The 26,573-nt window shown below is 33.7% G+C and overlaps 2 protein-coding genes and 1 long non-coding RNA gene across 5 annotated transcripts; all 3 read left to right on the top strand.

Annotated features, from left to right (window-relative positions):
• Nucleotides 1-426: 426 nt before the first annotated feature.
• On the top strand, nucleotides 427-21,069 carry LOC117686034 (uncharacterized). 3 transcript variants are annotated; one of them, XR_010714392.1, is made up of 6 exons: nucleotides 427-718; nucleotides 3,969-4,223; nucleotides 4,314-4,452; nucleotides 4,570-4,735; nucleotides 5,156-5,220; nucleotides 20,379-21,069. It is a non-coding gene; the product is annotated as an uncharacterized lncRNA (long non-coding RNA). The 3 variants fall into 3 exon arrangements; XR_010714393.1 differs by having other exon boundaries at nucleotides 441-718; nucleotides 4,155-4,223; nucleotides 20,379-21,057; XR_010714394.1 differs by lacking the exon at nucleotides 3,969-4,223 and having other exon boundaries at nucleotides 443-718; nucleotides 20,379-21,058.
• Nucleotides 21,070-22,432: 1,363 nt separating this feature from the next.
• Nucleotides 22,433-26,523, top strand: LOC109617931 (piggyBac transposable element-derived protein 4-like). Its single transcript, XM_066085266.1, has 6 exons — nucleotides 22,433-23,231; nucleotides 23,474-23,591; nucleotides 24,673-24,988; nucleotides 25,082-25,332; nucleotides 26,090-26,275; nucleotides 26,399-26,523. The coding sequence occupies exons 1-6, from the start codon at nucleotides 23,034-23,036 to the stop codon at nucleotides 26,521-26,523; spliced, it is 1,194 nt and encodes a 397-aa protein (XP_065941338.1). The 5' UTR covers nucleotides 22,433-23,033.
• On the top strand, nucleotides 22,536-22,958 carry LOC136275638 (uncharacterized). The gene has a single exon (XM_066085267.1). The coding sequence runs from the start codon at nucleotides 22,536-22,538 to the stop codon at nucleotides 22,956-22,958; it is 423 nt and encodes a 140-aa protein (XP_065941339.1).
• Nucleotides 26,524-26,573: the final 50 nt, after the last annotated feature.

Raw genomic sequence — 26,573 nt, 5'->3', positions numbered from 1 at the left:
CCATTTTTTAGTCGTTCAGTCATATATTAATAGAGTTGTTAGTATTTAAAGTTCAAGCATCAAAACAACTTGAAACGGATGCTGGTGTACAGGTGTATATATATACACTGTATGTATATATATATATATATATATATATATATATATATATATATATATATATATATATATATATATATATATATATATATATATATATATATATATATATATGTATATATATATATATATATATATATATATATATATATATATATATATATATATATATATATATATATACACACACAGACACACACGGTTAATATTTAAATAATAAAATGTTTTATATATATATATATATATATATATATATATATAGTTATACAAATCCGTGTTGTGGGTTATTTCATAAACCTCAGACTCACGTTGTGGGATCCTTAGGTGGTTTATGGGTCATCTATATTTTGACCCATAAACCATGTAGTTAAAAATTCACAGGGAGGTTGAAAATGGTATTATTAACATAAAAAACAAAAAAAAATGTTTTTTTGACCCACACGGATATATTGAAAAATGTCCCACAACTCAAAATCTATTTTTAGAACATCGCGTCAAAGCTACTAGTTTTTAACATTTTGTCTATCTATAAACATCCAGCGGGGTGTCCCACAAAACGGTTTTGTGATGCACGCAATGCATTGTTGGATATCAATGGCGGAGTACAGCAGTAACTTGGGTAAGTACTGAATATATTTTCTTACAAGTAATAGCTTTCCAAAAAGCTTGCCTGACTAAACAAAATTATTCAATGGAAGCATGCATGTATCAAATAGGCTAACTTATCAGAAATGAATTTTAATTTTCGCTGCTGATCATAAATTTATAAATGGAACGTGCAAATTTAAGACGAAATGTTAGTATTTTCTTCGATCTAGAACATGTACATATATATCACTTGAAATTCATTTTTTTAGGAATGCACACATATCATATAAGTGCATGTAAGCTTGAAAGCTGGAGAGTAAATAGTCGTTTTTTCAAATTTTATTTGTAATATTAATTGCAGAATCAACTGAAAGGCATTTTTTTAAACTTCCAACCTTATGAAATATGAGAGGGTATACAAACACGTATTGTTTTAATGTGTGTGGGCAGCTTCATCAAAATCATCTTGACAAGCAATTAAAAAAGGGTGAATTCTCAAATTCAAGAAAAAACCCTAACTGTAACTTTAATTCAATTAGAACTCCTTATTTGCAGTTTCATTATTGCATGCTCCTACAAAAGTGGAAAGGGGGGGGGGGGGCAAATCCATGATATTTCCATTTATCCTATAAAGTTAAGAAAAGTGCCAGCTGTCAAAAAAGAGGGGAGGGGGAAACAGCCTCCCTCACCCCAACCCCGATGCTACGTGCCTGTGATGTAAACACATGGTGTGCTCTGGGGTATTTGCATGATCCCAACGGACTCGTCAACTAATCGGCGCGCAAAAACTATGAATGAGACATTTAGGTGCGAAATCCTGCTTTACCGTTCACGCAACGAATGAACTCATCCATGGGGGGGGGGGGGGGGGGGGGGGGGGGGGGGTAGATGAATTTTTTGACATTTGTTTTGTAACAGCTACATACATGTATATCATACTTTGGATCGGATGTTTTGGAAGAAATCTATCGAATTACGAAACACACTTGATTAGTAATTGTTAAATGTAGTAATGTACATTTAGTAAGACAAGCGAGTTATGTTCCCTTTTCAAGATTAATGAAATCGCCCAACTGAACGAAAATCGGGTCACACCCCGCTTTGGCGATTTAGTTCCTCCAGTAAACATTCCAGCTGTATAAATATATATTTGTTTTAATCCAAACTGATGACTCTCTTGTTATAATGATAATCCAACACCAATTATTACTTACATTGTACCGTATAAGACAATATGTTACAACTTGTTGCGATGACCCCTCCCCCTTTTTCACCGTTCAAATATGGTGGAATGCTGATTTATTTTTAAATCAGGATTACACACGTGCTCTTCATGTTGACCGTCCCTTTTACTTGAAAACTCTCGCTGTTGTTATTACATGCCATAAAACATTTTCATCAATTATGAACGTAAATGCTGACATCTTAAACATACATCGGCTAATCTTTTTTGTGAAATATCATGATATTGCTTGTTCCATTGTCTGCACTGTTTCGGAGATTGCAACTTTTAAACCTTAGATATGCCTGACGTCATGACGTCAGGCAATTAGCAGTAATTAGTAGGTCATATTTATAAAAATATGACGAGGAAGCAAAGATTATCGAACTAAAAGTACAATTAAGAAAAAATGGCGGACGCTCTTAGGCTGAAACGTCAAACGGCTGCCTTTTGACCATGCACCGATTCGTAATGCTGAAATGTCAAATGGCTGCCATGCACCGATTCGGAATGCAAGTGTCATTCTTCAGCTGTACAGTACATGGGGAACAAGTCTGCGAGTTCAGAAAACTTGTTTTGAGCGGTTAGATTACTTTTTTGTTCGTTTGCATACATAAAAATGTATTGTTTACAGGTGCAAGTAGAGAGTCCCCCAATACTCAACCCCGGGACTTGTTGAACATTTCTTCCTTAAATTATATTTGTTATGCACTAATTTGTACGACCGGATTGATTAAAGATCGTTTGCTTATCACTTCCCTGCCATGTATACAAACTGGTGTTCACTGGGGGATAGTAACCTAGCCTGGAGGCATATATACGGTAGCACATGCAACCCTGTGTCTTTGTTGTTGATCGAGTCTAAAGTAGTATATAATACTGTATATGAAATAGTTCACCGGAGATTTCATTTCACCCGCTAATGTTACGGTCCATCTATCGTCAGTGTAATTACATGTATTCCTTAAGATTTGGATATATCCTACCGTATTGCTTAAACAATAATAATTTATATATGTGCTTAATCATGATAATCGTTCACACCTCTGTGTGACTTTTATATTGTGTATATAATGAGTCAACCTCTCGAAGACTGCGGGCATGAGTAGCACGTGAGTTCAACTGTGTATAAACAAAGTAGGCCCAACCCAGACTGATTTCAGAGACACCTGGTTTAGATTTCATTGAGAGTTTTATTTTGAATCTACAGAAAAAAACTTGTAGATGTGTTCTATTATAAAAAGAATTCAGCTTTTTATTTCTACGCGGCGATATTTTTTCCTCCTTTAATTACAGACCCTGAAACGTACTACTACACCCAAAAAGCGTGCGACTTTCGTGCGAGAAACGTTTCGTGTTTAATTTAGCACCATTACGGAGATCCTGTGGAATTGTAGCCCTCTTCAGTAAACATCAGATATAAAAATCGGAGAGGGCTACATTATTGCAGCTAGATACATGAATAACACTTTTTCTATACACTTTTTCATACAGGAAGCATTATGATATCATATCATGTGAAAAAAAGACCATACAGTGCGAGTAACATTTATCATATTGTACAAAAAGCAAACCGTGCTATGCTAGGAACATATTTTAAAAACTGTATAGTGTGTGAGAAGCATGTGAGAAACATACAGCTGGTATAGTAGTGTGTTTCAGGTTTTTATTTGTATGAAGAAAAAAAAATTATTACCTCCTCTCCCCCCCCCCCCCCCCCAAGAGCGTGCATGGGGAAAGGAATATTTTGATCTAAAGAGGTTTTATGAAGATAAATATTATTTGTTATTTTTAATTACATGTATATTCTAAATAATGCATCCCCCCCCCCAAATATTTCATTTCATTTTGCGAGGGGATGCTCTACTTTGCGGTGCCCTTGTATTTTTTAAAAATACATTGTGATTCATATATCGTTACCACTATATTGTGATATGTATTGTTGTTTCATAACGCATGCATTGTTCATATAATCATAATATTTCATCATATGAATGCTTATGTTTATATGTAACATTAGACTTTTTATCTAAGTATTGTTTTCATTATTATTTTACAGCATTGATAAGTATGAATCTTCCAAAAGCTTGGAAAGCACATTATTTAATGATGCAACCTCAGACAAGCCCAAAAATAATGCTGTTATGAAATTAATGTTGAACAACTACCCATGGAAGCTTTGACTCTTTGCATGGAGGAATATTGATAGACAGTAGATTAGATATGACTGTGGACTCTGTTGCAGCACTGTGATGCACGTTCCATAGATTCTTCTGAACACTGCACTGATTCATCAGCTGTCAGACATGAACAGGTATTTTTCATTAACTACATTACTTTTTTCAACACATGATTTACAAGCTTAACTCTAATTACAATGAAATCTTTTTCAAATTTATAACAGAGAGCATTCTAGAGAGGGACACAATGGTAACTCATGTAGATGTTCCACTAACTAGTTAAGATGGGCTCTTAACTGATACTACAGTCTACTCAGGACCATGTAACTTCACATGTTCAACAGCTTTGGCATTTTACTACAGGTATTACCTTAAGTTACTCTTTCTGAAATATAGGGGAACATTTCAGTAACTACAGTAGACCTGTAGTAACTAAGTAACTAAAATTTCATTGACAATTATTCTTTGCCTGTACTCTAGGGAGGAATTTGAAGGCAAATCCTGTTGAAGCACACCCAGATGTTCCACAGATTCTGCAGAACAGTGAAGATCTGTTGCAGCACATTATTACCGTATATACTTGTTCAACAGATTCAACAGGTCATAAAGGACCATGTTGCAGAATATGTTCAACAGCCTTGCATAGGTATTTTTATTACACAAATACATGTATTCTGAATGATAGGGAATTTTTGTCAAGGCAGGACTTCACTAGAATATCATTGTTCTTTGTATACTATAGGGAGCATTTTGGAAGCGGCAGTTTTGCATATACCGCATAGTTTAGTGCTAGGATCTTTTTAAGAGCACTCGATTGGCGCAACAATTTTTGGACTATTTTTATCTCCTTAATAAGAAGACCTATGTATAAAGATAGAGAAAAGTAATAAGATTTTAAAGCTGAAATATTTAGATTTTTTTCTTTTGTAAATGATAGTTTATAACTAGACAAATCATATCAAAAAAATTAAAGAAGATCTGATGGTTAATTTATTAACCACCCAGCCTCCTTAAAGGATGCCATCCGAGTACTAATTAATCACCAAATCATTTTATTTCTTTTCAGAATATGAGATAGAAGCTTGTAATGGTAGTAGCATCAGCATTGTCTGGAAGGAACTATCAGTGAAGGTAATACATGCAGGTACATTATTTGAGGGTCCTCAACACCTGTTAAAAGTTCTGCATACAAGCCCATTTTCTTAATTAAAGATATTGATTTTTACCATGTGTTTTGACTTAAAAATTACCCCCCCCCCCCCACCCCCTTATAATCAGTTTTTTAAGGGGGGACTTTAAATTTCATTTCTCTTCATTAAAATAAATGCTCCTCCAGTATTCACACTCAGAACCTGTGGGTTGGTAGACTGAGGGTAAACCCATAGCTGCACAGAGATATTTAAAACACCAATTATTGGCGATATAAACTGTTTCACATCGCGTTGAAATTGCCATGATGTGACGTATTGTCTTAAAAGTAGAAGTCACAGGGTGTCGAGGATTCTTAATTTCGTTATTGTTTTAGTTATATTTTGTCACCACTTTTTAATCAGCCTTTATCCTTAACTTTGACAATGACAGCTTTTTCTCTGAAATGGAATTGTTTGTTCTGACATTTTCCCTGTAGATTGTTCATGATTTTTTTTGTGTCTTTGTGACATTGTGTATATGCAAACATATAACTGTGTGATTGCTCATGGTTTTTGGGTCACTGTCAAATATATGTATTTGTGTCTGTTCATAGATTAAACGTGGGTCATTGTCATATATATATATGTTTGTGTCTGTTCATGGATTGTGGGTCATTGTCATATATATATAAATATATATATATACTGGTATATGTTTGTGTCTGTTCGTGGATTAAATGGGGGTCATTGTCATATATACATGTTTGTGTCTGTTCATGGATTGTGGGTCATTTTCATATATGTGTCTGTTCATGGATTAAATGCAGGTCATTGTCACACATACATGTTTGTGTCTGTTCATGGATTGTAGGTCATTGTCTCATATATATATATACTATATATACCAGGGTTGTCCAAATATGTTCGTGGACAATAGCATTTTTATCATTTTAAATGGGTTAATTTATTCATATTATATATCTAAATCTTTGTCATAAAATTTCAGATCAAACCAAAGTGGTCTTTATTGTTTTCTATAGAAATAAAGTAAAATTTTAATGTATCAAAGGCTCGCAGAAAGTATGCACGTCCCAGCGCAAAAATTGTCCAAACTTTGTAATTGAGTTTTTAGATATGTATATTTACTGTTTTCATAATCTTCTACTGTGATGTAGTCTGTATTGTGTACATTATTTTCATACATCATTTAAAAATATTTTCAAACCAGCAGAGGACATTTAAAAGATATTACGGCAAGAATATGTCTTTTAAAACGCATGAAAAGCAACTTCATCTGACCGCTGGCAATAAAAAAATTGTGTCAACTGAAGTAAAAAACTGAAATGAATGAAACGATTAAGGAAACTTATCCACAAGTGGCACAAGTGATATGTTGATGGAATATGCGATTGTACCTTCTGACCAAACGGTGAATGCGGCATATTACTCTCAATAAACCCAGTACTACGTCATTATAATTTAACGTCATACTGGGCTGTGCGGCCTGTATAGGCAATGTATATACATTCATAACTCCATTACAAAAATATACATTATTATGCTCTTTATTACAATATAATAATACCTTCCTGAAAATGGCGCTTCTATTTTGAATAAAATTACATGTGTCCACGAACTTTTCGGACAACCCTCGTATATATATACGTTTGTGTCTGTTCATGGATTGTGGGTCACTGTCATAGAGTTTTTGTTCTGCAATTTTTTCTGTGGATTGTTCATGGGTTTTTGTGTCTTTGAGTTTAGACATTTGTGCATATGCATGCATACATATTTAGTCAAAGATATATATGTGAATGCTCATGGTTTTTGGGTTGCTCTCATATCTACATGTATGTGTCTGTTCATGGGATGTGGATCACTGTCATGGATTGGTTGTTCTAACATTTTTCCTGTAGTTTGTTCACGCCTATTTTGTGTCTTTGACTTTAGAAATTTGTGTAAGTGCAAATATATATGTGAATGCTAATGATTTTTGGGTTGCTGTCATATATACATGCTTTTGTCTGTTCATGGGATGTGGGTCATTCTAACAGATTGTTTGTTCATGAGGTTTTAGTGTCTTTGTACATAACGCCTCAACTACCTTATGTGGATGATGATGATACTTCAACATTAATTTACATGATGATACCTCAACATCACATGCTGAAACTTTAACATTACAAGCTGATACTTTGTCTTTATATGATGATAGTTCTTTGTTACATGCTGATACTTCTTCATTATGTGATGGTACTTCACTCTGCGGTGATTCTAAAAATAGGGAAGGGTCATCTTGAGATTGAAATACATTAAAATTCAGAACTCATTGATGCCTGACAAGTTTTTAACACAGGGCTTTTTCTCTGTTTCGGAGATTGATCAGATATTACTAAGGTCCACTGAGACTAGTTTAATAGATCAAGATACTCAACAGATAATACCACTTGATTATGTGTTGTCCTTTAACAGAGTCATTTTATATTTAAAGAAAGCCTGCTTGGGAAAACCATTGGCGCTCCCCATCAGTGCATACAAATCAGGGGGTTAGAGGTACCCCAGGGGATTTTTTGTCCAAAAATGTGCATTCTGAAGTGAACCCAAGTTTATGGCGCTTGGTCAAAGTGGACCGCTAAAAGTATTCATAGCACCTAAACAAAGACTTCTGTCATTCAGGTTACATCAGATTTATGGGTGGGCTTTCCCTGGAGATCCACGTAAAGGAGTGGACAATGTAAGCACTAATTTTTTTCAACAGTACAGTTACTGCTAAAATCAGTTTCAACAGCGCACGTAGTCCCTAGCATCTGACTTCATGTAAGATATTGCAATCTGGAGGACGCAATGCTCTATCCTTTGTATGTAGTTTTACAATAATTTTATGAAAATGGAAATTCGAACATATGTAGATCAATAGATGAAATATTGTAAAATACGGGATCCCCCCCCCAATTCCCTATTTTATATTTACTTGTTGACTTGTGATTGAGGGGTAGGACTGCCACCACCACCACCCCCCCCCTCCCCCCCCCCCCTTAAATAAAAGATAGTTTGTGAGAAGCGCTGGGATCTAATGGATGATTGCTCATGCTCTGATTTCCTTAAGACAGAAAGTAAAATTGCTATTTAATGGTGTAGAATGCCCAATCCAAAGGGGGTAAAATAAATTTGAAGGCGCCTGCCTGCAGAATTAAAACAATCAACCAACAACATAAAACATACTCATAAAATTGGCATCCAATTTGAAGGCGCCTAAACAAAGACGAGTTACAATAAGGGGACTATGGAGTTGTTTGACACACAGAGATTTCGGCGCAAGTTCCAACAAATGTAATCAAAAGTGATGGTGCCCCCATTCCCTCCAGCATCCAGTTTCAGCTGAATGGCACAAGCCCTAGTATTGGGAATATAAGTTTTGATAATAACCAATGGGGTGTCCATATTTATATAAGGAAATAAGCATAAAAGAAGCTTGTTTAAATTGTTGGGTACAATGTAGCTTGAATTTAGTCTATTCTCTCCTTAGTAATATCCCTGAGTTTTATCGAATCACGATCCTGCTGCTTATAGCGAATTTAGAATCACCGCATACTGTAATACCATCATTTTATGAAATATCAGCATGTATTAGTGAAAGCATATAGTGAATACTAGGTATAATCATATAATAAAAAATTATCAGCATGTAATGTTATACTATCAGCATGTAATGATAATTGATAAATTATCATATAATGAAGAAGTATCAGCATGTAAAGTTCACTTGATGTATCAGCATGTAATGTTGATTGATGATCAGCATGAAATGTTGAACTATCAGCATATTATGGGCATTATCTACATAAGGCAGTTGAGGTGTTCCATTTCTTTGAGTTTTATTTGTGTTTGCATGTATATGTATATATATGTGAATGCTTATAGTTCTAAGGTTGCTATACTAATACATGTTTGTGTCTGTTCATGGATTGTGGTTCAATGTCATATATACATGTTTGTGTCTGTTCATGGATTGTGGTTCACTGTCATATATACATGTTTGTGTCTGTTCATGGATTGTGTATCACTGTCATATATATACATGCTTGTGTCTGTTCATGGATTGTGGGTCACTATCGTAGGTTAATTGTTGTATTATTTCTCCTGTACCATGTAGTTTGTTCATGACTTTTTTGTGTCTTTGAGTTTATACATTTGTATATATGCAAATATTTTAAAGGGGCACTGTCATGATTTTGGTCAAATTTTGTTTTTCTGTTTTCATTATTTACAATGCTTTAGGATATATTTCTAATGATCAAATGAAATTTGAGAGTCAGTCATTGAGTTACAAGCAAGATACAGAGCTCACAATTCTTTGTCATGTAAACCAGGATTGTGCCCTATTTTTTTATTTACATAGGTTCAATATACAAGTCTTTTTCAAGCTGATTTGTCTATCATTTTATTCATTTTAAGAATAAAAAAACAGTTCCTAATAGGGATGGGACGATCCACCGATGCACCGGTGCATCGCGGTATTTATTTTGACAATATTTGGATCGATACATTTACCATTAATACAACGATACCTTACCGAGTTTTTTTTAATTTTTCAAAAATATCCGAGCTTCATATATCGGCTATTTTTAGTCCGCGCGCCTAATATGAAAGTACAAAGATGGCGGAAAACCTCGTAAAGTTGTCAAAACTGTTAGGAAGCTAAATATGGAGTGTGGAAAACTTTTGGAGTACTTGTTTATGAAAAACTAGTGTACACGAGACTAAAGTAATTTGTAAATTGTGCAACGCTCATTATGAATATAACAAAATAACTTTGGACATGCGGTAATACATCGGCAGGTTAAATAAATTTTAAACTTTTATTCATGTTTTCATTTAATTGCAATGTATCGTGATATGTATCGTATCGCATCTCATGTATCGTGATATGTACCGAATCGGCTCAGTACAGTATCGTCCCAGCCCTAGTTCCTAACATTTAATACATTCATTAAGGTTTTCCGCTGGGAGCGGAAAACCTTACTATTATTCTGAAAAATTTTCAAATTTCTTATTATTTTTTTTTTTCTTCTAGACGCCAACTTTGATCCTTAATATCTCGCTCGTTTGTTCACTGATTGTTTTGAAATTTTCAGGACTGATAACATGCCGCGTGATGTTGTCGTTGCCTATTTTAGTTGAGGAAAATCCCTATCCGGTTTTGAGTTATTCCCCTTTTAGTAAAATTTAACGACCTCTTTTGTCCAGGGGATTTAGTTTTAACGATGACTGGCAGAGTCTCAAAGATGGGCTGGTTTGGAAGCTAATACATTGAATTTGTGCGAGATATATTTTATTTATTATTTAAATGCAAATAAAAGGGGTGGTATAGATGTTGAAACAAAGGTAAAAAAAAAAATCAAAAAAATTCGCGTATTTTCCGTGTTAGTTTTCTACCTGATAAAAATTTGTTATAACATGTATTTTAAAAGTTCTTGGTCTTACTCAGACCTTTCATTCGGTATGCCGAAAAAAGGGCTGGCCCTTATAATTAGGGAGTTAGAGGCGTCCAAAGTTTCTTGTCAATAACTTAAAAAGGAATAAAAATTTCTAATGCATTATTGAAGCAAAGTGGTAAAGAAATTAATTTTGAATCTTTCTATAGTATTCAATTTAATGTTTTCGTAATTTATAGTCAGTATTTGCAGAAACAATTGTTGTCAGTTTGGTCCATTTTTGTGGGGGTGCGCACGTTTATGAGGTTATGAAAGGGCTTCTTATAATGCACTAACTGATACATGTAGTGCGCAAAAATAATTCCACATAAAATTCCCAAATGTTTTTATTCATATTTACATTTTCATTTCATATAGATGAACCTCTTTGACCTTATTTTTGTTGTTTGTTTCATAACTGTGCCCCTGTCTATATTTAGATGCATTACGAGACTCAGGTAACCGATCGATAGGAGTGTCGCTAGCTGTATTCAGGCCGTCGCCTAGACGATAGTGCATGTGCTTGTAGAGCTGGACGTACACGTTTAACGCGTCGCCCCACTGTGTTACTGTAACAGAGACATTTTGAATTGTTTCAGTACTGGGAGATGTGTTAATAAAATGGTTCCAATGCATGGTAATTAAACTCAACTTTTCTACAATACGTATACACGGCCGTCTTATAAAGCACAATGTGTATTACTGACATGACAAATGCACGCTGGCAATTTAAACGAACGCGGGATTGCTCCCGATAGAACAATTCTTTTAAAGCAAAAAAAGAAAAATACTGATTTGCGATGGATATAATATAATTATCATCGTGGAGATGATTTTAAAGAGTGAACTTAATATTCGTATACGATAATATTTGAATCGAAAGCCGCTAGTTTTAAGTTACGGTTATCAGGGATATTAATTATGACTTTCCCCGCGTTTCAGGTTTTTTACTTGCAAAACATCTACAAACGAAAATACCAAACAACCTTCAGCAGCAACTTATAAATTATTTATTCCATACACAATTCTAAAGAGGTAATTAAATAAATTTTATAAATGCTTTATACTTGTATACATTCGCTATCTTCCATGGAAAAAAGTGGCATGAAAAAATGTTGTTCAATGCTCATCAAATACGCTGTGGTCTTAGCAATCGAAAATAATTAACAAACTGTATATTGATAGATTGACATATCAACAAACATTCAGACCCGCAATGTGTTTTTTTTTACAAGTTCTATAAAATGTCGAATCAATGACTGAATTCTTTACCGTTTTCCGTGTTGGTTATTTTGAATCACGTGTGTACGTTATGTGTAGCCATATAGATGAACACTTTAAGTGTTTAATTTTTATAAGAAATTGTGTACATGCAGAGCAATGCAATGCTAGGACAATTAAATTCCAACAATGTATATGGTGAGGCCGGTCTGACTGATACTGGTTCTGCTTGTGTTACAAATAGCCGAAGAAAAAGACGAAGTACATGTATCTGGGTGATATATTTTAAACAAATATAAGTATTGCTTTCTTAAAAGCTAGCTTGCATTACTCAACAAAGTATTTTATTGGAATCATTCTTAGTTACCTTAACTGCACATGTACCGCTCGGTCTGTATCCCGGAAAAATTGACTACCAACCGAAATTTTTCATACAAGGTCTACAGACTTGCAGCTAACATTACCTTTAAAAATACATTTTAGAATTTGCCGCTGTTTATAAATTCATTAAAAAGACGCGCAGAATCAAGTGGTAATATGTCGTTTGATATGGGATTTATGACGTCTATTTATATTGTTTTCATTAAAATTATTTCATTATTTCAAGCTTGTAAGTGGAATGAAATCAGCTTCACATGTTATATGACATAAAGATGTCCTCTCCCCACTTTTCCTCGCAGCAACTATTTTTTTAAAATTTACATAAAAAAATGAATTATCATGAAGTTGCCCCCCCCCCCTTTTTTTGTAGCATGTAAAAAAAATGGTATGAAAATCATGATATTATGAGTGAAATTTTGAAAATTTTGGAAAATTCTTTAAAAAAAAATTCTTTTTTTGCTTGTCAAGATTTGTTGGATGAGTTTGCCCCCCCCCCCCACTTTCAAAAACGATGCTACATGTACGTGCTTGGAAATTACTCATTTCTTTATTCCCCTCTTTAATAAACAAAACAAACTAACAAACATAACCGATCCAGATAAATATAATTACATGTATCAAAAATAAACTTCAAAAACAAACTACACATTCATTCTTCACCCACAATATTGCCTTTTCGATATTTGTCATCGTTGTAGACCCGTGTAACAATCTGTTACATTATATATATGTAAGTAGGTGCTTGCACGACAAAAAAACCCTTGCTGATCTATATTTTCATTAACGCATACAAAGAAAAAATATGTTTTGATTTATTTTTGAATTTCTTTTGATGTAAAAAAAGAGAAGAAATTGGTTCTCAGTCTCTCTTTATGCCTGTTTGTTAGCGGTTAATCCAAATTCATTTTGAATATCCTTTTGTAATTTAAAAAATGCGATGTAATTTTTTTTTCATGCAATATCTCGCAAAGCAATGAAGAGTTGTTTCTTGATATTTTATTAGACCTTTAAATTGTAAAATGCTAACATTGAAAATTGTGCCCGATTTCTTTCTTTTTTTTTTAAGGTAAAACTTTATTGATTTAAAAAATGATTCTTTGAGACAAACAAATTGACATAATCAATAAGAGTTTGACAATCTCTTACTGCAGGTCTGTAGCTTTTAGTCAGAAAAAGAATCGGATGGACGACCTAGGACACAGATCGTCCATCCGAATTTCTTGAAAATTGCCATTATTTTCGTACGCGGACGCAATACTCACCGAGACTAAATGGTTCGTATCTTAAGTTTTAACTTCTTTGAAAGGTTATATTGGTTTTCTGATAATTATGAACATGAATATTTAAATAAAAATGGTTAAAATTATAGTAAAATTACCGGCATCGGTCTTCTCCGTGCGCGGATCTAGAAGGGGAAGGGTTCCAGACCCTCCCCCCCCCCCCCCCCCCCCCAGCGAAATTTCTTTCAATTACGTGTACATTATAAACTTACAAAATATGCCTCGGACATCCCTTGGCAAACTCAAATAACCGCCTGACTTTTCAACCCCCACCCCGGAAAAATTTTCTGATCCGCGCATGTTCCCCCACCTCGAAATACAAATTATTCTTCAAAACCCCTTGTAAAGGGATCTCCGCATATATACTAAGAGATTCATTGGCGCTTGCGTTCGATAAAAATGCGTGTAAAACGTTTGCCAATGGTCTTTTTACCTTCGTACCGGGCATAACCACAGTCCCACTCTGTGAATAAAATGCGGCGAATCAAACTAGAGACAACGTGTTAAGATCTGTATTTGCTTATAAACATGTAGTAACATCGTGCAAAATGCACTGTTCAATTATAATTTTTTTTTTGACTTTACTTGTAAAATTCGCAATTTTTTCTCACAGTTTATATCTTACAAAGTTACTTTTTTATTTAGTGATTGACACTTTTCAGACTTTATATGTGATTTCAAAGAGACAGAGTGTCATGTCTCAAGGACTGTTAATCTCTTAAAACAACATTGTGCAATTATCAGATTTTCATTTCTTGGACATCAAAGACTCACTGAGTTTATTTAATTATTTTATATCAGTGAACCTTTCACTCAGCTTACTTATATCATTACCTGTCATTTTATACTCATTGTTAAGATTCTTATAAATAGTTATGTACAATTGTCAATGCGCAGTCTGGAATACGGCGGCCAGCCCCGGCCACGTCCGACTCTCCCAGAGTCTTAAGTCCGGAGGCCACTACTGGCCATATCCGAATTGTTTGTAACATGTCTGTCTGTTAAATTGTTATAATGTTGCCATCGTTGAGTCTCGTCCAATAATGTGGAATCTTGCATCAATTGCCTGTTTATTTCTCTGGAACTGTATACTGGTGGACCTTCGGGAATACGGCAAACCTACCCTTCGTTTTAGCTTACGGCCCACAGCGCGCCACAACCTTATATCTTATTGCTAGCGCTCTCGAGCGCTAGCAACTACGCTGCTAGTCCTTTTCACTGGAATACGCATGCTCGACTTCATAGTAGGGGATTCTGGGAATACTGTACTACTGTAGATAAATTGTAACATTTGAATTTCGTTTTATCATCTTCACGTGAAGTTTTGTGTTTTATAGTTAATGTCAAAAAGTAACAGTAGCTTCGGTCTTATAATGCAAAGTTGTTATCAATATTATAATAAATAACATGTAGCTAGCTTTATCTTAAATTCCTTCAAGCTCGGAAGACAACTTCGGATATGTTTTCCGAGCTTGCCGGAAAGGCCCGAGAACATACGATTGCTACAAAACAGTACCAATGGTTCCTGAGAAATTTCACCTCGAAATTGAAAGTACAGTAGATGCATAATGATTAAGGCACAGCCAATGAGCTATGCCATTGCCGATGTGTAGCCCACTCTAGATTCACAATTTTAAATTGAGACCCCACTCCAGCACAATTTCAGTACACCACTGTTCCTTCCTATAATTGTTAATTAATCGATTCAGAAATTTAAACCAATGTTTTAGAAATCTGCTTCTGTGTTTTATAATTGCTACAGCGCTAGCTCACCAATCTTTTTTAAAAGATAAGCTTGTACACTTTACGCCAACATTCCCTCATCCGGTTCGTACTGCACACGACCGATGCAGATCCAGACGAATTCTCTATCACCGTAAAATCTACGCGGTCACAGATATATAATACTTTGTTTCTCAGTGTTTACACATCTAATATTGTACTATTGTCAGCTATCAATTTTTTGTAATACGTCACAAGTATGACGCAGCTACGACGGAAAACCTAATCGTTGCTTGCAACGAGCTCGTCTCTAGTTTTAGGTCTATAACTGGAATATTTGCTTCAACATTCAAAATTAAAACAAAAGATTTGTTTACATAGCAAAGTAATTTCTTATTTAATTTTGGTCTCAAGCATTTTGATATTAGTATGATAGAATGCTGGAGAAAATTGTATCTAATTTGTTTGATGAATTATTGAACTGTATATACATGTTTGTGTCTGTTCATGGATTGTGGGTCATTGTCATGTATATACATGTTTGTATCTGTTCATGGATTGTGGCATCGTCGGATACCCACGGGTGATCGCGTCTTTTACTTATCACCCGTGGGTCATTGTCGTATATTTACATCTACAAACTTTAAGTATAATTTCCTCAATTTCTTACGAAAGGTTATAGTTAATTCATAGCTCTATAGAAACAGCCAGACTGAAATCTACACACCCCATTTAACTATTGGTCGAAATCTACAGCGGCTGAAAGTGACAGGACTGAAATTAACACGCCCTGTTTATCGATTGATCTGAACCTACAGCGACCTAAGTAAAATCACGGACTGCATGAAATAATCATGATGATGTCAGACTGAAAGTCTCACAGGAGATGATTTGGCTGTTTCTTTTAGCTAACGTACATGTGTACGTTAACAGTAATTTAGTAAATTTTACTAACTTTTCATAATCAATTTATTAATTAGTTAAAGAAAGATGTTAATATAAACAATAAAATGCTTTCTTTGATGATTCATGCAGGTTATGAAGGTAGCGATCATTGCAGGAAAAATTTACATAACCCGCTAATGCTGGTTATTTAGCGGGTTATGTATTTTTCCTGCAATGTCACTACCTTCATATCCCGAATGAATCACTATAGAAAGCATTTTATTGTTTAAATATGTTACATGTTGGCGTCGATCTGTTCATGGATTGTGGGTCATTGTTGTAGATTTCTTATTTTAACATTTTTCAGTTGATTGTTCATGAGTTTTTATGTTTTTGAGTTTACTGATCAATAAATATTTGCTTTAACGGCGTATTGAACAACATGTAACTTCCAAGTAAAATGACTTGCTTATGGAAAGGAACGATATGATTAACATAATAGGATACACAGAAAAACCGTGAAGTTAAATGATAAACTTTCTAGGATTAACACTCGGTACTACTGGATTTGTGCATGATGATAGATCTGTATGCTTGATCAATAGGTCTGATAAATGATATGATAGTATAAGATTGTAAAAAATATTGATGCGGGTACCATATATATATGTTTGTATCAGTGTTCATGGATTGTGGGTCACTATCATATATTGTTTGTTTAAACATTTTTCATGTTATTTGTTTATGTGTTTTTTGTGTCTTCAAGTTTAGTCAATTGTGTATATGCATTCATACATATTGAGTTCAGACATTTGTAAATTCAAAGATATATATGTGAATGCTCATTGCTTTTGGAGTGCTATCATATATATAAATGTTTTTGTCTGTTCATGGGATGTGGGTCACTCTCATAGAATGTTTGCTCAAACATTTTTCTTGTGACTTTGAGTTAGATATTTGATCTTTATGTTAATTTTTGGTTCTCTGTTATACTGTACCCGCAATGAATTTAACATGATAATAAAATGATAGGATAGAAACCACGCACGATATAATAGGATTGACGCATGTTATACATGTACATTGAAAAGTGTACATGCAAGATACGATAGGAATGATACACCAGAGGAAAGGATAAATGATGTTCATGATAAACATATAATATTAGCTCTAAATGATCTTCAAAATTAATGTGATAAATTAATGGCATAGTTTGATAAAAAAAAATGTACAAATTAAGATACTTGCAGAAATCTTTTTATTAACAATTGCCTAGTTGTTAATCCTAGCTGCTTCATCTAAAGGGTATACAAAAATGACTTATTGGCTTACATGATTAATAATTTATCTGTATTTCTACATTTTTTTCATTACCGAACATCCCAGCCAAACACTACTAACATCTCATCCCAACATCGAATCCTGTGGAAAATAACAGGTTCAATAAAAATTCAACTGTTGTTTTTGATAAACATGTAAAATCCATACAATAACAAATTATATACAAATTACATGTAATGTTTACGCAGTTATAAACTCTAGTACATTGAATAAATGTAATACTATGAGCATTTAGTATAGAAAAAAATGTTACTGTAACCATGTTCCTATAAAGATCTTCAATTGTTCACATTAATCTTTTATTTCCATTACTTACATATATGATTAACAAGTAATTTCTAATTTGATTTTTGTCACAAGAGTTTTGATATTAGTATGATAGAATGCTGGAGAAAATGTTACCTAATTTGTTTGATGAACTATTGTACTGTAAAAAAAATGTTGGTGTCTGTTCATGGATTGTGGGTCATTGTCTTGTATATACATGTTTGGGTCTGTTTATGGATTGTGGGACATTGTCATGTATATGTATACCTGTTTGTGTCTGTTCATGAATTGTGGGTTATCATCATATATTTCTTATTCTAACATTTTTCAGTTGATTGTTCATGAGTTTTTGTGTCTTTGAGTTTACTTAATTGACATTTGTATACTGGATATATGCGTCCATACATATTGAGTTTGTACATATGTACAATGAAAAATATGTATGGGAATGCTTGTGGTTTTTGAATCTCTTTCATGTGTAAATGTTTGTGTCTATTCATGAATTGTAGGTCACTGTCAGAGATTATTTGTTCTAACATTTTTCCTATAGTTTATTACTGTGTCTTTGAGTTTAGTTATCTGTTTATTTGCAAACATAATGACCAGGTACATGGGATGTTGGTCACTGTCATAGATTGTTTGCTCAGATATTTTTGCAGTGGGTTGTTTATGAGTTTTTTGTGTCTTTGAGGTCAGATATTTGACTGTTCATATGCGTACATATATATATTGCAAGTTTAGACATATGTTTATATGCAAATATTTGCATTTCCATTGTTCTTTCCCACTGTAAGCCCATACGGAGGAGCTGCAATTATTTCTCTATAATCGCAATTGCTCTGTCAGTATACTATGACGTCATAAAGGTGTAACGTTATATATACTTTTCCATGACGTTATAGATTTAAACCACTATACAATACATCATGTGTTTTTCTCCAACTCCATTAAAATTGACGTATTTACATGTAATATTAAAACATGTTTTTGATAACATTTTAAAGGAATTACTGTTATAACATATCATTGATTCTGTTAACAAATCTATGTGAATTAAAAAGATACATTACAGTCTGAATGCTTACTTTTGATGTAATAGCTAAATGTCAAGGTCTAGGCTAATACAGGGTATTTGCGAGTGGTAAAATGCAAATATAAGTAATAAACAACGATTATTTAGTGAACATGGCGTTATGAATAGCAACTGCTCTGCTGGCATATTTTCCATGATGCGCTAGCGTGCATCATGGAATATGCCAACAGAGCAATTGCTATTCATAACGCCATGTTCACTAAATAACGTTGTTTATTTCTTAAATATATACATTGATATGTGATCGCAGATAATTTTTTTAGTTTTTTAAGGTAGCTTGCGGGTTTACCTGCTTGTGAGAAAACCTACCTTGAAAATTTGTCCACGTGATCCATAGGTTTTATAGTTTTATTTCTAAAATTTATTTAAGATTCGTCTGCGTGGTAATAATGTTATCGTGTTTCAAATACAGTGTCATTAATAAAATCAAGCAACGCCATTTCAATGAAATATATAGTAAAATGCACATTTTAACCGAGAAACGCATTACAAAACTATGCTCCAAACTTTTAAACGATTCAGACGAAATTAATCATACTCAACACAAAAACAGAGGAGATAATTATGAATCAATTCATAAAAAAATATCAGTATGTGTTCTCGGCCAATTTTTGTCAAAAAAACTTTAAAGATTGAAAAGATTTCTCAAAACCTTATATTTTCATTACGACGTTAGCCTGACGTCATCATTTCCTTACTTTTTAGAACACCAAAATTGAAATGCATTTATTGACAAGACTAACTGTTTAACACATTTTAGAACATGTAAATGCTTATTAGACATTATTGTGAATGTTATCAAATGCAATTAATGCAAGGCTGTAGAGATACAGAAAATTGCTAATTTTGTTTTTATGAAACTCTGAGTCAATCAATGCAAAAATAAAATGCCAGGCAACTACTGACATTATAAGTAAGTAATCGAATAAAACAGTTATCTCAAGCCAAAAGAAATTTAAGAATTTAATCGGTAGTACAAATTACGGAAGTTATAATTGTAAAAAAAAAAGCGAAGTTAATGCATACATTCTATTTTAAAACATGACTTTAAATGGAAGAGTTCTAACGCACACTCATTCTTTATCTTTATAAAACAAAATGTGACAATGTATGTGACATCTTTAAATTTTCAGCACCTGATATTCTAAATCTTTGTATAAACAGTCATAAATCGCATATAAGCTTTTTAAAATATTTTCTTTTATACTTCTAAATATCTCATTTGTCATTTTAAAATAAAATTATGAGTTTACTATGACGGTCAACTCTTTACGTCGATTCCTATTGTGACGTCAGCAAACCCGCGAGCTACGTTAAACATTAAAGCATTATTACTTGAAAGATGTGGTCACAATTTACTGCAGCATAGTGTGTATACAAATTGAATACCAAGCACTAGCATGTTATGAAAATGTGTTGCGTACACTATTATTTTAACTTACATGTACAATTGTAGAATTTAATTCACTGAACCTTTCTTATATTTGATTCACAGATTCTATTGAAGAACACAAGGATTATGTCCCAAGTGGTATAGAATCAGTGGATAAACCATCATGCACCACATTACCATCAAAGAAAAAATGGACAATGGAATAGGACATTTGAATTTTATATGGACTTTAAAGATTAAAGTGTATCAAGAGAGGCAGAAGCACTGAAAGTAAAAAAACAATTGCAAATTTCTTGCTGATAGAAGTATTCATCAGAAAAAGAGTAAAATGCAACATATGCTGAGACTTAATCAGCAGATACGAAAGCTGATTCCAATGAGCCCCCGTTAAACGTAATGGCGGAAGATGAGGATGCAAATTTAGGACGTTTGGTCTTGCAGTAACAAATGATTCTGTAATAAACTCTTTAAATTTAAACAGTAATTGGAAGATTATCTCCTCATGAAATACCCTGGACTTATTTATAAACAAGAGTCGTCTATATGCTTCATGTTTTAGATTGAAGATTGAATGTGTATGTGTTATATCTGTATTACTCTCTCTGCTTCCCATCTGCAACATGTGTACCTGTGGTGTAACCTCATGGTTTAGTTTTTATTCGTTTTAAAATCTTAATATCAGCAATAAGATGTAATTTCTTATGTGTTACTTTTATGTTTAAGGTCAAGTGAACATGATTGAAATATGTATTGCATATTTTTTAAAAGTATATTACAATGTAATTTAGAATACTTAACGTTTTTAAAAAAGGACAATCATATTAATATCTAATATTTACATGTAGTGTATATTTCCCCTTATGTTTGCTGCTGCCTTTATTTGACACAGAGATGGTCATGGTCATGTAGGGATTCGTCATGACCTAGACGTGGTAGTACATGGACAAGGTGACAAGGAAAATAATGATTTGGGGTATTACCCTAATACAAAGTCACAAGGAAAAGCGTATAGGACATTTTGATGTGGCCTAAGCTATAACCGAGATAAGTTGTTCACACCTTAATTTTTACAAGTAGTTTCAAACCAATGGCATTTGACACTTTAGGCGTCAATGATTTTAGTGAAGAGGTTTTCTGGTCTGTTACCATATTCTCTTTGAAGATAATTATAGAAACCAAACTTAGAAAACGATGTATTTGAAGACATTTTATTTTTTTATCTTTGACACCGGTTAAGGACAATGTTTTGATCTATGTTCATCTTATCAAAAGGGGTACACAGACCAAACTTCTTCCTGAGATGCATTAACATATACTAGTATATGATCATTTCAAAGCATGCTTTGCATGCTGCTTCTGACTTAAATTACATAAGTCTGTGATTCATAAGCACAGTATCTATATCTTTTTATTTCAAGGGGTTTACAAAGTAAATTTATTCAGTGCATCACTGGCTGCTCTGTTCAGTGCATTACATGTAGTAAAAAAATCTGCCACCTTTTCAGGAATGCCCCATACTATACACTGTTGCCATTAGGAGACAAGTCGTTAGTAATTCTTCGGTTACTTTTATAAAACAAATTCCCTTAACCATTTCTGTGCCACAGGGCCTATTTGGGCCTATTTGAATATCTACGTTAACCCTCTGGCTGCGGGAGGGACATATATGTCCTTTTACCGCTGGCTGCGGCAGGGACATATATGTCCTTTTTAACGTCAATTTGTTTATGGTGTTATATGGGCGTTATATGGCGTAATTTTGTGCAATTTTGAAATAATAGCAATGTCTGGCTCTGAAATATTTTTTTTTAAAATGTTCTCAATATATTTTATATGTAAAAGTGTTGAGTTTTAAAGGTACATGTGTGTTTATTCGTAATATAAAATAAATCCAAAAATAAAAAATAAATACATCGCCGCTGGACTTCAATAACGAAAAACGAAGTTGTTCTTTTTGTGATATATTTGTATATTAAAAGGAAAACAAAGCCGACATATCAATTATTTAATCGAATTATATAGCAAACACATTTAAAACAATTTAATATGACGAATAAAATGATTTTAAAATTAAATGAAAACATCAAAACTTCAATGCATGCATTAATTTAACGTAATCAAAACATTTCTTTTGAATGTTATTAAATTGATTTTAACGAACAAAAGAGGCATTAAGATTTACTCAGAATTTCCCGGAAAATTGCAAATTTTACGTCATTTCAATAAATTACGTCATTTCAACGGCGTTTTTTGAGAAACATGGATTCCGCTTCGGAAAACGAATCCGATTTTGAAGTAGTTTTTGACGAATCTGAAACTGATGATGATGATGATGATGATGACGACGTTCCAGTTGTTGACCGATTATGGACAAATGTACGGTATGTTGAAAACTTTGAATACCCACATGAAATTAATCCATTCTCTCGCCATATGGGTCCTGTGAACCCTCCAGTGAATGATGCTCCCCCTGTGGATTATTTCCACAAACTTACAGTTCCAGACGAAGGCAGGAATCTTATTGAAATTCTTGTTGAGGAAACAAATAGATATGCAAATCAGTTTTTGTCAAATCCGCAGTACAACCCTAAGCCATTTTCAAGAACTCTAAAATGGCACGACACAAATGTTGAAGAGATGTCCGCCTACCTAGGCTTGTATCTATCAATGGAAATTGTATGAAAACCTAGCATTGAGGCATATTGGCAGGGATCTGAGCAATCGTATCTTTTTCGCACTCCTGGATTTGCAGAAGTCATGACGCGGGACAGATTTCAAATTCTATCCAAATTTCTTCACTGCAATAATAATTTAACACAAATGCCACGTGGAGATGAGAATTACGATCCATCACACAAATTTCGACCAATTCTTGATCTTTTAAATGATACCTTTCCAAAGGCCTATGACTTAGCTCGGGATTTAACCATTGATGAAAGCATGGTCGGATTTAAGGTATACACACACATTAACACCATACCGGTATATCATTGGCAAAATATACATGTAAAATTTACAAAGTATACTATTTGAATTAGATATTCTATCTACATGATATAGATGTAATGTAAATGTTTCTATATTAATCTTTAAAGGTTATAAAATTCAGTAATATAATGAAACACTTCATTAACATATATAGTCAAACGAATTACGATTCAACAATAAACACACGAAATGTTTTTGAATTTATAAAGGGTAGAAACGACATTGTGCAGTATGTGCCGGCGAAAAAATCACATCAGTGGGGTGCGAAGTTGTTTGTTTTAGCAGAGTCGGACACAGGCTTCAATGCTGCAATGCAGTTATATGCAGGTTACTGAATATTCAAAGAATTCAATCAACAATTTATTAAAAACATCTCTAATTCCATTTTTAACATTTTTAACGAATTTATCACCATGTAAAAAGTATATTTTACATGTTGAGAATATTTTTTATAGCTTTAACTTGTTGGTAAATTGACTCTTCTTGTTTCTTGTGGAATTCCTCCTGACTTTGATGTGATCGAATGTAAATTAATGTTTATATCGAACCTCTTAACTGTAACAAAGAAATAGAACATCAAAGTAATCAAATGTAGCTTTAGCAATCTAATTATTATTAGATGTTAAATCATATTGCATACTAGCGAGTAAGCGGGCGGATCTAACATCTGATTTTAATAAGATTGAAGCTGTAGGAAATTATTCTTAAAATAATCGAAAGTGATGATTGAAGACCAATGGCGTCCATTTACATGCATACTGGTGAATAATAGAGATAATGTAATTACTTAACAATAAACAGATTAGCGCATGGGAATAAATGAGAGTTTACTTCAGCGGTGGTCAGTTTAGGAATATAGAAATATGTTCTGATTGGAGAAAGTATGCATGCTAAAGATTTAGAGGGGAGAATAATAAATGATATTGTTATGCTATTAACTGAACTGAATGTGGAAAATACAGCGAATGTTGCGCTAATTCCCAAGAAATCTCGTAATCTCTCGATAAGGAAAATACCGATTATTGTACAAATTCGGCGATTATTATTTTATGTGTTGATTCGTTTTATGGATGTTTTAATTTAACGTTTCACCTCTTTCAATACTCAAAAGTTAAGAAAATTTGCGTTTTCCCCCTCTTGTTTTACATCTTCTCAACAAAACTGGTTATCAACTTGGATCTTTTATATACGTTAGAGATATAGTCGCGTTTAACTTGCTTTCCTGTCTGTATTTTAAAATGCTACGGAACACTGGCATATTTTACATACGCTAAATCTTTTATATCATACAATGCTTATGAAACCAACTAACAGAGTTTGTTGTCCAATCGCAAAATTTATGACACCCACCCCCCCCCCCCCCCGACATAAACTCTTAATGTATTTGCTGTAAATAATTTGTCAATAGGTAGACAGGGTGGTGCAGCTAGGAGTGTCCACGGTGTAGGGTATGAGGTGGTGATGCAACTGATGGAACCATATTTGTACAGATATCACCACCTCGTGTGTGACAACTATTTCACGAGCCCGGCTCTCTGCTCTTCCCTCTTTGATAAAGACACCTACATGACTGGCACTGTCAGGGTCTACAGAAAAGGAATGCCCAAGTCTTTAAAGAATTTAAAGTTGCAGCGTGGAGAGTCACTAGTAAAGCAAAGCGGACCCATTATGGCACTTTGTTATGGTGACAGGAAAACCGTAACATTTATGTCCACGCTATCCTAGCCCAAGTAAATTTATACTATAAATCATTAGATGATTATGGCGATTTTAAAGAGTAAAATAATTTATCAAATTTATAATTCATAATAAAACAGCTTCATACGCATTCCATTCATAAATAAAACTGTTCCAATAAAGGAAATTTATGTGAGCATATATTACAGCGTTATTGCGACACACAATGCCCGGGGAGTTGAAATCCAAATACCGGCAGTCAACTGCGTGTACAACCAAAAGATGGGTGGTGTCGACCTGTCCGATAAAAGTTTGGAGCTCTATGATCCTGACATAAGGTCCAACAAAATGTGGAAACGGATCCTGTTCAACCTCCTTTTGAGAGTCATTTGTAGGTTTCATACTACAAATCAACTTTTTAAAGCAAAATAAAGAATCACCGGGCTAACACCTGAGTTAAAAGCCCACAACAGTCTATACACTGTATCTATATCCATTATAAGTTAAACATAATCCCATGTTCTCAAACTGCTATTATAAGAACAGTTTAGTGATAAAGATTTTTAGAATGTGGTAAATTGTACGTGTCAACCAAACAGTTGTAGGGGCGTAAAATCCGTGAATCTAAAAGAATTTTGAAGGCATTAATTACCTACATGTACTAATACGGGGGTCAAAAGTCATCAGGCGACATGTGCATGGACTCAGTACTTAAACATTGCAGACTAAATATGAACAAAGCAAACACATTTTTAATGCACATCTTCGTATTGATGCGACAAACCAGATAATTGATCAAAACTCACTTCGATTTACTGATTTTCAATTTTGCAATAACCGTCCTTATATTATTATAATATCCTTTTAATATATTGTGTAAACTTAAATATTACATCAGATACATGTTATTTATGTCTCTAATTGCATGCGACTAAACGGTAGTATTTAACAGAAATTTAACGGAAACAAAAATTGATTTAAAAACTCGCTATACAGATTACAAATAATGCTATGGTTGGCGCACATGCAATGTTATATGTATACAGATAAATTTAAGTTCTATTGTAGTAAAACATTGACAAAAATTTGCCAGCCCGGCCATTTTCTTTAATAATCACAATACAATAAAGCTTACTGATTTTTTTCAGCCAATGCGTACATCATATACAGGCAAAATAGAGGTCTACGGACTAAAATGAACAGGATGGACTTTCAAATGGGAGTTTGCTTGGGACTTGTTGGAAATTTTCGGCAACCCAGGCGCCTTGCTGGAAGGCCAAGCCTGTCCGCTCAAGCAAGACTGACAGAGAGGCACTTCATAGAACAACTTGATGGTAAACACCCTTAGAATCGATATCGAAAATAATTAATTATAATACTCTGGTATAATTATGTCCATGCAGCAACTAAATAACGACAAACTTAATAATAACAACATTTTGTCATCTGATTTCTAGGCAGAAAAAGAAAAGTTTGCGTCATCTGCAAAAGCAAAATTAGATCGTGGTGCGCATCCTGCGGCATCGGCCTGTGTTTGAAATGTTTTGTCACATTTCATACAACTAGACAATTTGAGGAATAAATAAAAACATCAATCTGTTATCTTTTTTCTTTTTTAATTTTAGAATATAC

The sequence above is a fragment of the Magallana gigas genome, chromosome 5, assembly GCF_963853765.1.
Source record: "Magallana gigas chromosome 5, xbMagGiga1.1, whole genome shotgun sequence".
Classification (NCBI taxonomy): Eukaryota; Metazoa; Mollusca; class Bivalvia; order Ostreida; family Ostreidae; genus Magallana; species Magallana gigas.
Note: the sequence above shows the minus strand (reverse complement) of the source record. Positions and strands in the feature narration are given on the sequence as shown.

Excerpts from the sequence above, each read along its gene's own strand:
- LOC136275638 (XM_066085267.1), top strand. The coding sequence starts at position 22,536 with ATGGATTCCGCTTCGGAAAACGAATCCGATTTTGAAGTAGTTTTTGAC.
- LOC109617931 (XM_066085266.1), top strand. The coding sequence starts at position 23,034 with ATGACGCGGGACAGATTTCAAATTCTATCCAAATTTCTTCACTGCAAT. Across the intron at positions 23,592-24,672 it reads TGCAATGCAGTTATATGCAG|GTAGACAGGGTGGTGCAGCT; the intron begins GTTACTGAATAT and ends ATTTGTCAATAG. Across the intron at positions 26,276-26,398 it reads CTTCATAGAACAACTTGATG|GCAGAAAAAGAAAAGTTTGC; the intron begins GTAAACACCCTT and ends TCTGATTTCTAG.